At 40.6% G+C, this 16,346-nt stretch overlaps 1 protein-coding gene across 7 annotated transcripts in view; it reads left to right on the top strand.

Moving 5' to 3' along the window:
• Positions 1-16,346, top strand: part of LOC126872487 (neo-calmodulin-like) — an 83,291-nt gene that overhangs the window by 16,185 nt on the left and 50,760 nt on the right. For 2 of the 7 annotated variants that reach the window (XM_050632510.1, XM_050632513.1), the window contains exon 2: positions 7,513-7,539. The exons of 2 other annotated variants lie outside the window; for them this stretch is intronic. In XM_050632510.1, the coding sequence (XP_050488467.1) occupies positions 7,513-7,539 (27 nt within the window). Of the gene's footprint in view, positions 1-7,512; positions 7,540-15,069; positions 15,219-16,346 lie in introns of those variants that run through there. 3 more of the 7 variants (XM_050632509.1, XM_050632508.1, XM_050632511.1) reach the window with 3 other exon arrangements.

The following is a 16,346-nucleotide window of genomic DNA, read 5'->3' as shown; positions in this document are numbered from 1 at the left end:
CAAGATCCTCCAGTTTGCCCACGCGATACCGCGACGTACTATTCTCGAAAAGAAAAATAAGAGTGGAACGGAAATTACGTTCGTTCGAAACATTGCAAATTCCTCGGTAAATCTCGAAAAAGTTCCTATCTAGCGGCGATAATAAACGTCAGCCGACGGATTCGAAAGCTTTAAACGATGTTGCGAGCTAGTCGTGCATCGCTTCGTCGCGTATTTTTCAAACGAAAATTCACTGCTCGGATGTTTAAGAAACGGCGCGAAACGAACAGCGTAATTGCTGGAAATTACGTTCGAACACTCTCGGAAGTTCGCTCGCCGTGCAAGCACTCGAAAGGGCCACGAGGATTGGAAAAGATCATTAAGCGCATTAATTGCGCGGTCATTAGTCAAACGACGATGCTTCAATAGCGACTACGAATCGCGAAATGAAGCCAATTTCTCTCAAACAGCATACTTGGACAGTTTTATGTCGGCCGAAATGTTCCTGGGTGCAAATTGCCGAATTTTAGCGAAGTTTATTCATGACGTGGTACTCGTAAAAATATTTCACACGTATTTTTTCCTACGTGCCGACATTCATATTGAAACGACGCCCAAGGGATGGTTGGAAACATGTTTCACGGAATATTTCGCAAACCATTAGGTCTAGCAAAATACTTCAAATATAAAAGTTGCTTGCTTTCAAACAATTTCGTGAACATTCATAGATTCAACGATAAACGGCACAATTTGATAACCAACAATCTCATATAAGAATAACCTGACACATACTGTTTCTCGGAATTTCTTGACGTTCATTTTTTATCTAACTTTGTTTCCCTATTTTCATAAGAAATTTCATCAAAACCAATGAGCGATCCTGTATCCCCGGCTCCTTTATCCCAAGTTTGAAAGTCTCGAAGCAAAGGCTACGTAGCTCAATCTCATTTGCCGTCGTATTTGTAATGAAGTTTCAGCGAGTTATCAAGCTACCATAGCAAGAAACCCAGGGCATCGAGCGGTTGCTAGAGGAACCAGTCACACGTGTCGGCGACTGACGGAAGCTGAGTAACTTGACACGCGTACAGACATTTGTTTCCTTTCCCTTGAAAAGTTTGCCACGGTGAAAGTCATCAAGGAGATTATTAACTTTTGTTCGTTCCTTTAATAAACCCTTGAAACTCTCGAAGGAGTTTTAACGAATCGCAAACTCGATCTGGCAGGGAAAAAAAGAACGTAATTAGTGCATTTTTATCTAACACGAAGGATATTCTACGAAAGTTTCATTAGAAAGTACTAACAATCGACGATCAGCATTTGAAAAGTCTGTCTTGATGTTTTCATACGAAAATGCCTAAATGCATGCACGATACAACGAACGCGTTAATAACGCGAAACGTACGAAACTTCGATGAGAACATCCCCTAAACGCTGAATCGCTGAATTAAACACAGCTTTCATCGATCTAGACATTCGTGGCTTCTATTTTCAACGCAATTTCCATCAGTTTTAAACAACTTCCGCTTAAACGTAATACAGAATGTTTCGTAACAATCGAAATATACATACATACTTCGATGCTTAAAGCTACAACTCAGATGGATTTGGGGATTAAAGCGAACGAGACAATTTGTGGCAAACGATAATGGTTGAGCGGTGAATAGATATTTCAAGGTGACGTGGATTAGCATCTTATTTGAAAAGGGAAGATGATATCTTCTCTACAGTTATAGGAGAATTATATGAAGGTTTCTCGAATCTCAATTTTCATTGTTGATCTTCTGGTGATCGAATCTTTTTAACTCGTGCGAAAAATTACTTTTCTCTACTAGTGATTAGTATTTTCGTAGGAAGTTTTACAAAGACCTTGTAAAGAATCGTGTCTTGAATATTATGTTTAAATAATGCCAGAGCCTGTGAAATAATAGGGGCTGCTGCTATGAGAAACAGCGTAACGATAGAACAAGTAGAAGGACAGCAACGATATTAACGACGGACTTCTCTGGCCGTTTATCGAGTAGAGGCTAGATAAATATCTAACTGCACAACGTTATGTGCGGCCGGTGACACTGACAAAGTGGCTGTTCCACTTTTCAGTGGACTAAGGGCGTAGTTGCAAGTACAGAGAGACGCCATCGCGACAAGACAGAGAACCGAACGGAAGGACGACACAAAGACTTGGGAATTATTACGCGATATCACGATTACGACATTCGTTGGGTCGCACTGTGTTCGAAAACACATAATATTTTCTCATCACTTTGTATTGCTTAGTTCTTGTTTCTTTAAGCTTACGAGAAATTCTTAATTATTGGGTTGACAACTAAGTGATTTCGTCATTAGGTGGTATCGACACTTAGTTGTCAACCCAATAGAACGTTATCTCAAACGCTATCTTCTTGGAAACGAAATTTACAGAAGGAAATAATAGAAACAATTCTTATGTGTGTACGACGTATATGAAATAAACTTTCAAAATCAGTTTTATCGGAAACGGAGCGCCCTATGAAAAAATTCCATTCTACATCTTCGATTTCTTCATTGACGTACACGATCACTTCCTTTTGCGATCAGGCAACCATTTAAAAACACCAGCATGCGTGGGTCGCACCGATAAGAAGTTACACAATCCCGTTTTATAAGACCTACGCAACATCCTATCGAACGAGGTGTTGGAGAATAGTGGATAAATAATTGCGGTCACGTGAGTCGATGAAAGTTGCCGGGATTTTGATGTACGAGCTTTCGCGGGCTGGTCACGGAAAGCAATCTAACCGGAATAAGCTTTCTCTCACCGCTTTGGAGAAACAGAACGGAACACTCGAGGAAATATCAATCGCGTTGCCGACAGAAAGGGTCGAGCTTCTCACCACTTACGTGGATCTACTCCAGACCGAGAGTTTGCAGAGGTCGGACGAAGCTTTTTCCAAGCGAAATAGGAAGGCGGGCATTTAAAAGAAATTTCCTGGTATCTTCATGTTCCGACGATTCAGAATGCAAACAAATTATGTGGAATTATTGACGAAATTCTCGTCCCATGGCGATGACAATTAAGAAGTACGAGCGTTGGAGAATATACCGGACAAATGATGTTGTATTATACCTTGTATCGATCCTTGACAGGAAATTGAAACTTTGCCGGATAAGTTACCGCCTCGCCGAGGTACAGGAGACTCTGCAATTCTGTATCGGTCGTCGAGCACTTTGTAATAGACAGCCGCTTTATGGTTGACTTTACCACTTGCCAGGCGTAATTGCTAATCGCGCGGTCCATTCACATTTTAAAACAGTAGACTATAAATATTCTTTTTCTTCTACGATTATTATTCACAGTTTCGCACGCAAGGTCGTGTATCAATTATCGAATATTGTTCCTGAACACGAGGAATTCTATTTGAAATATTGCTTGGCCCTCTGGAGACGTCGTATTTCTTCGCTCGATAGGATAAAATTCCTTTTCGTATGCATCTAGGTAAACGTAGAAGGATCTTTATGGTGAATGCATACGGCAAAGTAGAAGTACACTCTGATTCAAAAATCTTAGAAAATCTTTCATCTTCAATCTTTCGATAGCGATCAATCGAAGAAGAATTCAGAATGAATAATTTAGAGAGTAATCATTATTTTCTAGTATTTCTGTAGTGCGATATAAAATGCATGTTCTTAACGTTGTGCAGGAAATAAGTATTAATAATTATGTTACGTATGACGACCTTTAAGATGTGAAATTTATTACGCTATATTTACACGTTTTATTTATACCGTGAAAAAGGTTAATAAAACCCCAGCATTTGATGTAGATAATGAAACGTTAATGGATTAGCGCCTACTTCTTTTGTTGCATAAAATATCAAGTTAAATGATATTTTGATCGATTTGGTAAATTGAAAATTACGAAAAAGTGTCAACGCTAGAAACATTATTCCTTCCAATTTATCTTACAATTTACTACTATTATTTCTATCTTTTTGCAGCAAATGAATTCGTAGAAGTGCAGCACTGCTCAAAGTTATTAGGATAGCTGATATTCAGGACAAATTGACTATTTTTCATTGTCAAACGTTAGTCATGTTCATATATAATGAAATTAAAAAATTTCGAAAAAATTCAACTACTTGATCGGTTATGTCTCTAAGAGACTCGTTATTAAACCTGTCGTGAAAGTTCTGCGCGAGAATGTACATACCTAGCGATGCACCGAGTAGAGTGTCGAAATTCTTTGAAGATTCTCGGGGAAAAAGAGGAACGAGGGAACGTGAAAGCGGAAAAACGCGAAGACACGGGCATGGGAAATTTTGTCTGAGAAGGTTCCAAAGCCTGGAGAGAGCTGGAACTCGCACGCGACCCTTGACATTACCTGCCCTACATAAATGACCCAGATCCCCATGACTCCGTTCTTGCAATTTCTACTGGACAATAGTGTGATCCAATAACGACCATAGAACGCCATAGTCGATGATGATTGCTTGATTCGCGCCATCTACTAACGAACTGATGCTAATAATTCCATGAGAAGGAATCCCAAAGTCGAGAGCAACTCTCTAGGGTCTCCCTTAACGCAATTTATTTGGGAGAATTTCTCGGAAGAATTTCGTTTGCGCGAACAAGGGAGCCGGTTGATGGTGAGAATTTACTTCTTGACCGAGCCACTTGCTTGTAATTCTCTTTCGTCGATCGAAACGTCGAATACAAAGGGAATACGTGAAATTTCGCGTCTTCCTTTAAATCTCGCTAGAAGGTCTCGTTCGAATTACGTCAAACAACCTGAACCTGCTTTGTTTATTTCGACTATTAATATATTTATAATCGAAATATTTTTTCAAGTTTCTGCCCCTGTTCTCGTTAGTCTAGTTGTTTATCGTCGAGTCTCTTGCATTCGAGAAACTCGACTAATTCGAACGAAGCTTAACTGCTTTAATTCGAAAGCAACTTGAAGTTAAGAAACTCGAGTTCACGTAATCGAAACATATACCGAAGCAAACTATCTTGTAGCTTTTATATACTCTTTCAAATTAGTTTCATGCTTTATGTATAATTGTGTCTCGTTACAATGCTGCTTCAAAGTGTTTTGTATAATTCATACGATATACATATACGCAAAAAGTGCTCGAACACTACTTTGCTGAAACAATGTAACTCGACTAATCCGAACGAGGCTTAAGGTAGGATTTACCAGGGAGGAAACGTCGAAAGCTCGATAAACAAAAACAAGCTCGTGGCTGGGATTCATTTTCATTCTCCCGCGATCGCGTTCTCTTCCCTCAATCTCCCCATCTCCCCGGAGTAAACTAGCACACCAGAAAGCTCGCCGGAAGGTAATAACGCGGAACTCGTTTCGCAATAAATTCACCGCCGATTCGAAACACGTATCCCGTGCACGACAAGTCCGGCAAACTAAGACATTTCGTGTTTTCCACCTTCCATGGTCGCAGATAGATTCCTTTTGATAGCCGAAGTCTTTTATTTTACACTTCGTTCTTAGGCAAAGGGGGTTCGGATTTCTTTCGTTCTTCCGTTTTCACGGGTACAACGTTGATGTGAGAAAACTCAGTATTTCCTTGACAAGAGCGCAAAGCGTGGTAGAAATGCGAAAGGAGCGCGTTAAGGGTCGCTTTTCTTTGCTCGTCTCGCGAAATTTTCTCGTCCTATTGCCCCGTTGAACGAGATTTCGCGCTCTGCCGACTGGCGTCACACGGAAATTTCATGGTCGTACGGGTATCGTGTATCTTGCCTCGGTTTTCCATTGAAACGACATCAGCCGGTTTCCATGGTGATTCCCGGATATGAAGCGGCTCGTAAAATCAATGGAACGAAGTCAAGCGACCGGTAGTCGGCTGGAAGTAATTACGGTATCAGGAACAACGAAATCAGTTGATTTGCACGGACTAAACTTTTTTCTAGGCCGGTCTCGATGACAGTCTCCTTTACGCGGATATTTATCGAGTGTGTCCCGCTCGATGTGTTTCAAAAAGTTGTTTCGTTAGCGGGGAAATAGGGTCGCTTTTTGAACCAACTTCATTTTTTTTTTTTTTTGTTTTTCACCTCTTTTTTTTTATACCCCTTATTGTATAGCTATTGGACCAGTCGATTCGTTCACGAGCTCTGGGGCAAATAAAAGCGCGATTTTACATTTTAATCTCGACGACCGCCAGAGGGTTGGGGCTAATACGTCCGCTTTGAAAGTAAATTGGCTTTCCTGTTGATCGCTGGATTCATTGGTAATCGCGCGCAAACCTGAATAATGATGGGTCGAAGAGAAAATTCAAGTGAAGTTAATCAAGATACCGGAAAAATTTCTCTTTTCAGCGAGACGAGACGAGACGAGTAGCAGTGAAATATGAACACTTTTATCAGCGCCTCTTTTCGCTCCATTTTTCGCTTATTTTCCACGCCTCTCTGCTTCCAAAGATTTTTTTTGTTTTTATTAACAGGACTAGCAGATAAATGCGTATTCGAGAGATTTGAACGCAACAAAGAACTAGACGACTCTGTCAACCACGTCGGCCACGCTGTTGAAAATCCTATCGGGATTAAACGGCGACCATATTTTCCCTTGCATTTATGGTGATTCACGCGACCCCGTCAGCTGGCTGCATTTGTATGCATGCAGTCTCATATAATAGACAATGCAGCATCACATGTACAAGCCAATCTCGAATGGAACACGCGTGCGCATAATGGTCGCTACTACTATTTCGACATACCAACACTAACTACGCGGGCCAAGGCTCGCTGTTTATCCAATTACCGCGAATCCAGGCAAAATGTGGAGTAGTCGAAAGTTCGGAAGATCGCGTCGCGTTTCCTTCGCGTTACTTTGCGAGCTTGTCAGCCAAATTTTGCAGGAAAGACAGAATCTTAAGGACGCCACGCAATTTTCCAAACAGAGGCCGATGTCTCGACGAATTTACATGACTCACGAAAGTATGTCGATACTTTTACGAATACATAGTTAATGCTAAGAATCATAAATCACATGTAAATTTGTCTTTCGAGAACTCGAACTTAATTATGCTCTTTCTCACGATTATGCGTTTCAACTTGTAAAAACATTATCCACTCAATTTCGTAGTTAACTGAGTCATAACTTTTCTGTCTGCCGAGATACGTTTTCATAATCTGAAAAAAATATATTGGACCATAAACTGTACTCGATATACCAATTATCAATTATAATGGTGAAATAATCGCGAAATTTCGAAATGTACATATTTCGTATAATATACATATATTGACAAAAGATTTTTCCAACAATTGGAATATTCTCGTGAGCTAGCGTATGTAAATTTGTTCGAGAAACGACGACGTTCAGAATTTCTTAGAGATTTTACACATACAAACTGAAAACTGGAAAAGAATAGAAGCTGGGTCATTCTGCATGCGCCGCGCGCAGACGATCGACATCCTTCCACTTGTTTGTCTTTTCTCACGGTCTTTTCCTGTTTCTAACACGCATTCATACATACCATTCTCTTTTATAATTCTATCTCTACCTGTCTGTATAATATTCTTTCTTGTGTTTCTATTGCACAGGCGCATCGCGGGCCGGCTGTCGTGCAGGTACAAATTTCCACGCAAAAATTCCAAATTCTCTGCACAAAGACACCTTAGGCGTCTATAGTTTATCTTATTGTTAGTCTCTTTCAGCTAGAATGCGTCCCTTCGGGGGATCAGTAGCACTTACTTAGTTACGTAGACGTCGCAAGACGTTCATCCCTGTCTCGCTGTTAGTAGAGAGCGAAACAAAGCTTCTTAGCATTATCAATTATCTATTTATCAACTAAACATTATCGAGATATCCTATTAGCAAGACTGTTTACAGATAGATCGCTTTCATTCGACACCTATTGCGATAGCTGAAACACTGAATGCGTAGTGTTTTTGCGTTACGTTTTATTCGGATCTTTTCAAATTATATTCAAATTTAACACGCGAAAGAAGAGTAAAAAAGAAAAAAAAACGGTAGGGTGATTGGAGATTTTGTTCATTGCAAATCGGCAATTTCGTATCGACGAGTTACTCCGACTCGCCGATGTGTCTCTCGAATTAGAAAGATTACGTTTCGTTGATCCCGCGTACAGCATGAAAAATTCGATGATGCATGAACATTTTTCACCTAGTCCGCATGTCTCGTTTGTGTTCGATGCGTTTTACTATCGTTAGTACCACGAAACGCCACTTTAGTGCGATGCAAGAACAAGTTCGAGAAAGTTCGAGCAGAATTTTTTTAACCCTAAACCATTCTCTTTTGTAGGTAAGTGAGCCGCTCGCTCGATGAAGCAGTAATCCGATCGGTAAGTTAGTTTTTCTTGGAAACTTTACGAGTTCACGCGAAAGCTCGATGCGCTTGTAGTCGGTACAACAGAGCTGTCGGAAAGCTCCGTCCAATGGTATACCGACAGCGTCGGTACTTTGCTCGATCTACACTACTTGCGCCGTATTTATCGTCCGAACTCCTTACTAGTTTCCTGCCATGATCGTTGACGATATGTTTAGTAATTTCATGCGACCTCAAGAAGGCTGTTCCCATGCATCGATGCTTAATAATCGCTAATAATAGCAGGAAGACTTAATCAAAATATACAATCTTATCCATAGAAAACAAATACCGACCATTCAGAGGTTTTAATTAGGCGATTTGAACACACTTCGTTTATTTAAACAAAACCAGTTAGTGCTCGATTAAATAAACTTCTGTCGACTAAATTCATTTGCCTGAACTACAATTATATAAGCGAAAAATTGTGAATAGTAAGGGGAATCGGTATGATTTTATTATATGAACTACTTGTCCTGCGATAGGTCCACGATGTTCAGTAGACGGCAAGTCCATTTTTATCCTTTTCGACGATTGAATTAAATATATCCCTTAGAATTCTTAGTAGCAAATCGCAGAGGGCGTAAGAAACACTCTGATTTTTTTCAAGCTCGATATTCCAGAACGTAAGACGCGAGATTCTATGACAGGTTTATCGTGTATTTAGTTAACGAGCTTAAGTATATAGAATTGAACATATATAGATTGAAACGAAATGTATGCAAATTTCACAAAATGAAAAAGAGATAAATTTCCTATCGATACATAGAGAACGTAAATGATCGTATTTCTCTGTACTTGCTTCGTGTTCGCTCACGTTCCCGGAAAATCACCATGGATAATTTAGCGATTTCAACGAACTTGACTATCGACAGGCATGTTATACAAATAACTGTTGTCGACACGAGTCACAGATATTTTATTACATATCGATTTGAAAAAGTCGATACAGGTCCGCTCTGTTTAACCTGTATTCCTTTTACCTAACATTTATGCGTCGATGCGACAGTCGATGGAATTCGAGAAAACGTAAATAATACGATTAATGTTATATTCTTAAAAGAATGCAATCAAATACAGTCGTGAATAAAAATACATGGACAGGTAGTAGAAATAGATATCGATAAAGTTCTCTTGAATACAGCTTCCATACATAAAACTAAATATCAATTCCAATTATTTATTAAATAACCTATGCACTATAAGGATATGTAATATTTAGAAGCTAACCATATGTATGAAAGTATAGTACTACTAGTTCGATTAAATTTCATTGATACCTACTTCCAGTATCTGCCCACTTGTTTTTGTCCCAAGTGTATATATTAGGCTGTTCCAAAAGTTTCTTTCGCTTTATAAAGAAATAATAGATGCACAACATTTTCTCTTTTATATTATTCTACTGAATTATGTATGATCCGTTTTGTCCAAACCAATAGAACGTTCATTGATAGAACATTACGATATGATCCATTCTATTGAATTGGACAAAACGGATCATACGAATATACCAAGCCAAGTAGTAACCATGCGGTCGTCTGACCATCACGGGTTAATGCTACTGTCACCGTGTCGCTCGACATAAAATATTCATTTCTGCGTAGAGGAAAAAGCGTTTCCGTGCCAAGGTCGCGTGCCAGGTCAGTTCAACGATGGTCTCGCGCTTCTTCATGTGATTCAACAGATATACACGCGCGCGATCGTCGCGATTCGCATGATCGAGCGGGCAGACGCGAGAAAAAGTGAGCAACCGCTCGAGCCGAATTACGTTAGGTCGTTGAGCCAGACGATCGTCTTTTTGCGGGGCTAAAAAAATTTTTTGATAAACGCCACGAAGATTCGCGTGCCTCCTTAGATAAAGTCACGCCGTATAAATCAGCGGGGCCGGTGATCTTTCTCCTAGTTTCTTATCGCGGCTTCAAATCTGAGCGGCTAGTGGAGCGCACCAGAAGCACGGCGCAGCAGAAAGAACATTCCGAGGAGCACACCGAGCTATTATTCCAAGCGCAGCTGGCACCGGTATTATTGGAAAGCTGCGCGTTCAACATGCATAGAATTTCCAGAGGTGTCGTTCGAACGGTCAATTAGAATTCGCGAGGAATCTCTACCGTTTACTCCGCGTTAGAATCGCGATCGAATTGTCGAATTCCCAAAGCGCAAAAGTATTCGAACAGTTGTAGAAACCTTTCGCGAATGTATCGTGCGTGTTGCGCGGAACATTTCGATATTTCGTTAACGTTATAACGAGACCAGACTATTGTCATTGTATTGGTGAAGTCTGAATCGAAACGAGTTTCATTGAGATTACATAAATACATATTTAAACGGTCAATTATTTATTATATTAACAAGATGTCTAAATATATGTTTACAATAAATGTAGCTTTTATATATATTTTTAGGTTCGTTTCGAATTCCACCAATACAGGCATCACAGACGTATCTCATTACGCTGTTAATAAAGTATCAAAATGTTTTACAATCGTGCATACAATATATGCACAAAAGCTATTCATATACATGTTCAAACATTTTAACGAATCACTGTATTTGTCTGTCTCTGCGATTTTATGTCTGGGATATAATTTGTATATCAATCATAAATTGTATTTTAAACTTCGCTATTTGCTTTTAATATTTTAATTGCCTGTTGAGTAGAAGAGAGCTTATTTTAGAAAAGGGGAATTGTATCGTATTTCAATAATCTTACACCGAGCGAGAATTACTAGTGGTTTTGACGTCAGATAATTGAGAGACCGTTTACCTTTGATTCTATTCTCTTGTAATCATTTTGCACTGCACATTGTTACGTGTATAAGCCAAGGGAATATTAATGTATCAATTGCGAGCATAAAAATTGTACGTTCCGTTACATTCATCTTATCCGAGGATTAGATAAACGAAACTTTTTTTCCCAAAGACACAGCTGCATTCGGTTTAACCACACTCTTATTGAATTTATGATGAAGTTGTACGGGCTCTACCGCGTACCATATGAGTACGTAGCCGAGAATTTTATTTTCCCCAATAACGAGGTAGTTTAAAGCGGCCACTTTTCAATTCGTGAAAGAGTTTATGATCCACTGGTATCCCCAATTTTAATATTTTTCGCTTTCTACTGTAATCTCTCGGAAACCGTAAAAGTATCCCTAACCATTGTTTCCACGTAAACGCCTCGCGAATGGAATAGGAAAATTAATAGTTAATTTCACCGACATCTTTGTTGTTTCGCTCCTTTGAAATTTATTCTCGTAGCTAAACAGGCGTTTTAATTCCAATGTGATTCTCGGATTAGATTCATGAGAGAAGTTGTCAGCGGAAGTTGACCCGCTGGAACAGCGCCTACGCGTTGTGAAAATATAATGAGCGTATCATCGATGGGTTAATTCGTAAACGACGCTTTAATTACAAACTTCGTTTACGTAAATAGAATCAGTCGTCTTCGAGAAGACAAAGGATAGATAATTCGATTGTATGAATTACGCTGGTTTGATCTTTGATCGGATTTGACTTGTCTCTCTAACTATTACTATCAACATCGCAATATTCTCGTCAAGGGAATATTCGTATTACTCGAGGCAGATTTCGACACAGATCTTTAGTCGTTTTAATGTTTGATGCTGAGGGGCGAAGAGGTATTTATTTCGCTGCTGCCTTCTCCGGTGTTTCCCGCCGCGCTGATGATAAAAGCATGCAAATTCGCTCGGATTCACGAAGCACGAGCAAGCGCTTTGGTCAGATTATCCCCGAGAACGTGATGCTCTCTGAGCTATCTGCTTTACTTTCCTTTAATCAAGGTCAGGAGATGAGCAGGTCGAAGGAAAATGAAGAAACTTCCCTCACCTCTTTATCCCACCCTCTCCATTCAATTTCGCAAACACGTGGAAAATGACACCTTACAACGTCCCTTTTCACAAGGATTAAACGACTTCTATTGATGTCAGCAAGGCAACCTCGTTGCGAATGGATTCCAAACTCGAATACAAATTCGCCAGTGTTGCTGGTGAAGTTCTCCGAGTTGCGACAGCTCGCTGTATCGTCGAGAAACGTCGACTTTATTCGACGATATAGCGAGCCAACCATATTTATCAATATTTTCTACCATGAGGACCATTATTATACGGATTATTATATAATACGAATATTATACGATATTATTATACGAACCAAGAGTTATGTTCGGATGAAACTTTTCGTTCTAGAGCGTTGTCATTTCTTTGCAAAGTCTCTGTCGATACGTGGAAAATATTGTACGGCATCGCTCATAAGTATCCGGACACTTTGATCGATTTGTAGTCAAAATATGCGAATTTGATCAAAGCATACGATTAATGACGAATTATTTCTTTTTTATGGTATCACCAGATTATAAATTAAAATTATCTATTAAAAATCGTAACGATATTATACGATATTTTACTATTTACTATGGAGAACGTTCATTGGTAAGCTTCCCACCAAAATATCTCGAAAACAATCCCTTTTGGGAAAAGATATTAAATACCACTATGATCAGTGTTCGAATAGCGAGCCATTGTAGTTACATGTACGAACAATGAAGCGTCTGAAAGCTTGCACGATGCAAAGATGATTAAAATCGTGCGCGCTAAACAACATGCGAAAGGAACGCGTCAGAAATTCCGATACATCGACTGACGTTTAACTGAATTCTACTTGTTTCGCCATAGTATTGTGGAGAAAAGGAAATCGAGAGATATTTCATTCGACGTCGGGGAATAATGGCATTGGAGAGGTTCGTGGCTCTTCGAGACCGTTTGTGTAACGTACGTCAGGCAAACGCGCCGGTGGCACCTGTCAATAGTTTCCAAAGGAAGTTTTACAAAAGTTTCAGCAGCACGAAAGGACAGTTCGTAGCCGCTAACACGCCAGTCCTTTGACAGCCGATACACTTCTGTATATTTTTTTTCCTCTCGACAGAGACTTTATCCTTTAAACGAAAATCTCTCAATCACGAGGGAAAACGTGTTTACCATTGAACTCGTTTTAACTTCGCGACAATCCCAATTAGTTCCACGATCTAACGTCGACAAATTGGTCGATGGAAAAACTTACCAGGCGAAAAAGAGTGGTTTAAATGGAACAAGCGTTTCGTAACGTGGCGAGCCGTCGTTAAGCACGCAGCTAGCCTCCCTTCTCAGATTCTCCAGAATTTTAAGATGCCGTAATTCTTGGAACGTCGGATCCTTAGTCATACACAATCCCTCGCTTACGTGGAAGATTTAGCCCCGAGGTCTGCCCGGGTTGTTGATTTGTAACAGTAATTAAAGTTGGCAGGGGCCCGAGGAGAAATTATAAAGCTACAAAGATCACGAGCCGCGTTGCTTTTACGAATTCTTATCCTGCGGCGTAAAATTTTACGGATCCCCCTCTTCCCACCTGGCTTTCAACCTTTTAATTGCTTCCAATAGATCGATACAGGGTGTCTCCGAATTTGCAGTATAAGCGAAATTTTTCGGCGTTACACCTCCTTACTAGTCATGTTCTCCCAATATAAAATACCAATTTCGGTCAAAAACCTCGGTTCGTTCTCGAGAAATTCGCTGTTCAAAATTTCTCGAAAGTATGTCGTATTGAGATATTCGTAGACGTATTTTTTGGAGAACCTTCGCGTGCCATCTTCTTATCTATCATATCTTCATTTAAAATCACAGCAAGGTTGAAATACGTATATAAATTGGAGACTACGACAGGAGATTAGATCTGCCATAAACGCGTACATAAATGGGATTTAGTTTCACATAAAAGCACTGTTTAATAATTTCTGGTTTAGCATCGTGTATTACGCATTTTGTGTTTATTATCTGGCTTTCATCGTTGCGAAACAGAATTTGTTCATCAATAAACGATGTAACGACCATCAATCGATATTACAGAATCACGAAATGGGACATAAGCTAAAGATACTTACGAAACAGTTTGTGTAATAGTTGCATGCAACTGTTTCATGACTCACGTGTTCGTCGAAGACGAACGTCACTCGCAGCCGCTGTCAGCGCCATATTTTTCGAAAATGAGAATTTCCAAGCGGAAACTATTCGACTAGAGCGAGAGCACAGTGAAGTACATGGCTCTCCGATCCCATGAAGCGAAATCACCGGGCAAAATTACAACGCTAGTGTACGACTACGCCGCTTCGATCGATCGATCGATCCCTAGCTGTGCAATAAAGACAAACCGCTGCGTATTTTTACGTTCGATAGATCTTCCAGGATTGGCTCGTAAGAAATCCAACGTAGCGAGCCCTGGAATTGAATGGAATCTCGTGGAATTTCGAACGTTCCGCTACAACGCAACGTGACAACGTTTTCTCCAACGTCGTGCACGTTTTTCTACTAAATTTGTCACCGATAATTTGCCTCTCAGCGTGTCGTTCGAAGCTATTTCAGGAAGAAATAGAAGTGTTTCGTCAATGGATCCCAGCATTGGTTCAATGAAACTCTATAAGAGACTGAATTCGGTAACGTAGATTACGAGGACGATGTTTAGTCAGAGAATCTTCGCTTGACACGATAACCGTGGACAGGCTAAATGCCCTTCAAACCATACGAAGATAAATCTTGACAGAGATAACGATTATGTACCTTGACACGAGATAACGTGTAGTTTGGACACGAGTTGAAAACACGAGGATAAGTAGGAAGCTAAGGGAGAGACATTCACCCTGAGGATGGCGTACGTAAACGTAGAAGATACACGTTAGAGCACATTGGTCGTTGGTTCCGTAGACCAACACGGATGATGCTCTCGGGGGTCGGGACAAGCTCCGGAGAAGCTCTGATCGTGGCGGTCGTGCGGGGCTTCGAGCTTGCGCACTGTCTTCGAAATCGCAGAGTCGGTGCGCGAGGGGCGCGTGGCGGCACCGGGGGTGTCAGTCACGGCCCATCTGCCTACCATCGAGCACGTAAGTCCGCAAGCGGTTACTTTTTTCCCCCCTCTGTCAAACTGCATCCTTTGTATCCCTATTCTCAACCTATTTCTTATCTACTTTATTTCCTTTCATCTTTCAGTCACCCCCTTTTCAACGACTCGATCTTTTCTCCGTGATCTTCTGTCATCTTGACCCCTGTTACAACGTCCGATTCACAAACTTCGAATTATCTCCATCACGACCTTGAAGCTCGTTCAGTTAGCTTTTTCGAGGCAACGGCCAACGAACAGAAAGGCGAGAATGGAATTTCCCGGAAGTGTGTAAAAAAAGGACGCACTAGCCACGGCGAACGATCCATCCGCCGGCAGTTTCTCAGTGATTATGTCAAAAATGGCGGGTACCGTTGGCCGATTCCGTGACAATCACCAGCTTCTGAAAGTCTCCAGGGAGGTAGACTCGGTCGGGAACAAGTGCTCGCGGTTTCTTTTGTGCCGTTTAAGTGGCCGCCTTAAGCGCGGACCGTTTTTTTTTTGTCGAAACGAATCGACGTCCCGTCGAGCGAGTGAGACGGTTTTCGGAAGTAAGATGCCCTCTCTCTTTTCGTTCCGCAGGAAATGGATTTCCTCCATCGAATGTCTTTTTCTTCGCTAAAATCCTCGATAAAAAGGTTGTTTCAATCGTTTATTGGAAACTTTTTTCCACGCATCGTGTGCTTCTTTTCGTAGCGTGATTGCCCACTCGTACGAATCGTTGACTCGTACTACTTGCTCCTCCGACCTGTCATTTTTCTCGGTCCTTTTCAACGAATTTTTGGTGAAATTTTAGAAACGTACTTTTCATCGAAGTTCCATTGAGCAGTTTCCGATGATCGTTGACGATCGTTTAGTTGACCGAAAATTGAATCTCTTATCGCGCTACTCCTAAATGGTTCCCATTCTTTCGTAACGTTCCTCAATGAATTGTTCTTCCAAGAGGTGGAATCGCGTGAATCTTTGAAAAAAAGGTGGCTTCAAAATTTCACGCTCGTCGACGATTTCCCCTGTGTCAACGTAACACGTGATATACGCGTGACACGTTCAATTTTCCGCAGCGAATTTCTCATAAAAAATTAGCTCTTCTGCCGGCAACAATCCTGCAAATAACTACGCCTTATTCATAGAG

Source organism: Bombus huntii, chromosome 13 (genome assembly GCF_024542735.1).
Source record: "Bombus huntii isolate Logan2020A chromosome 13, iyBomHunt1.1, whole genome shotgun sequence".
Classification (NCBI taxonomy): Eukaryota; Metazoa; Arthropoda; class Insecta; order Hymenoptera; family Apidae; genus Bombus; species Bombus huntii.
Note: the sequence above shows the minus strand (reverse complement) of the source record. Positions and strands in the feature narration are given on the sequence as shown.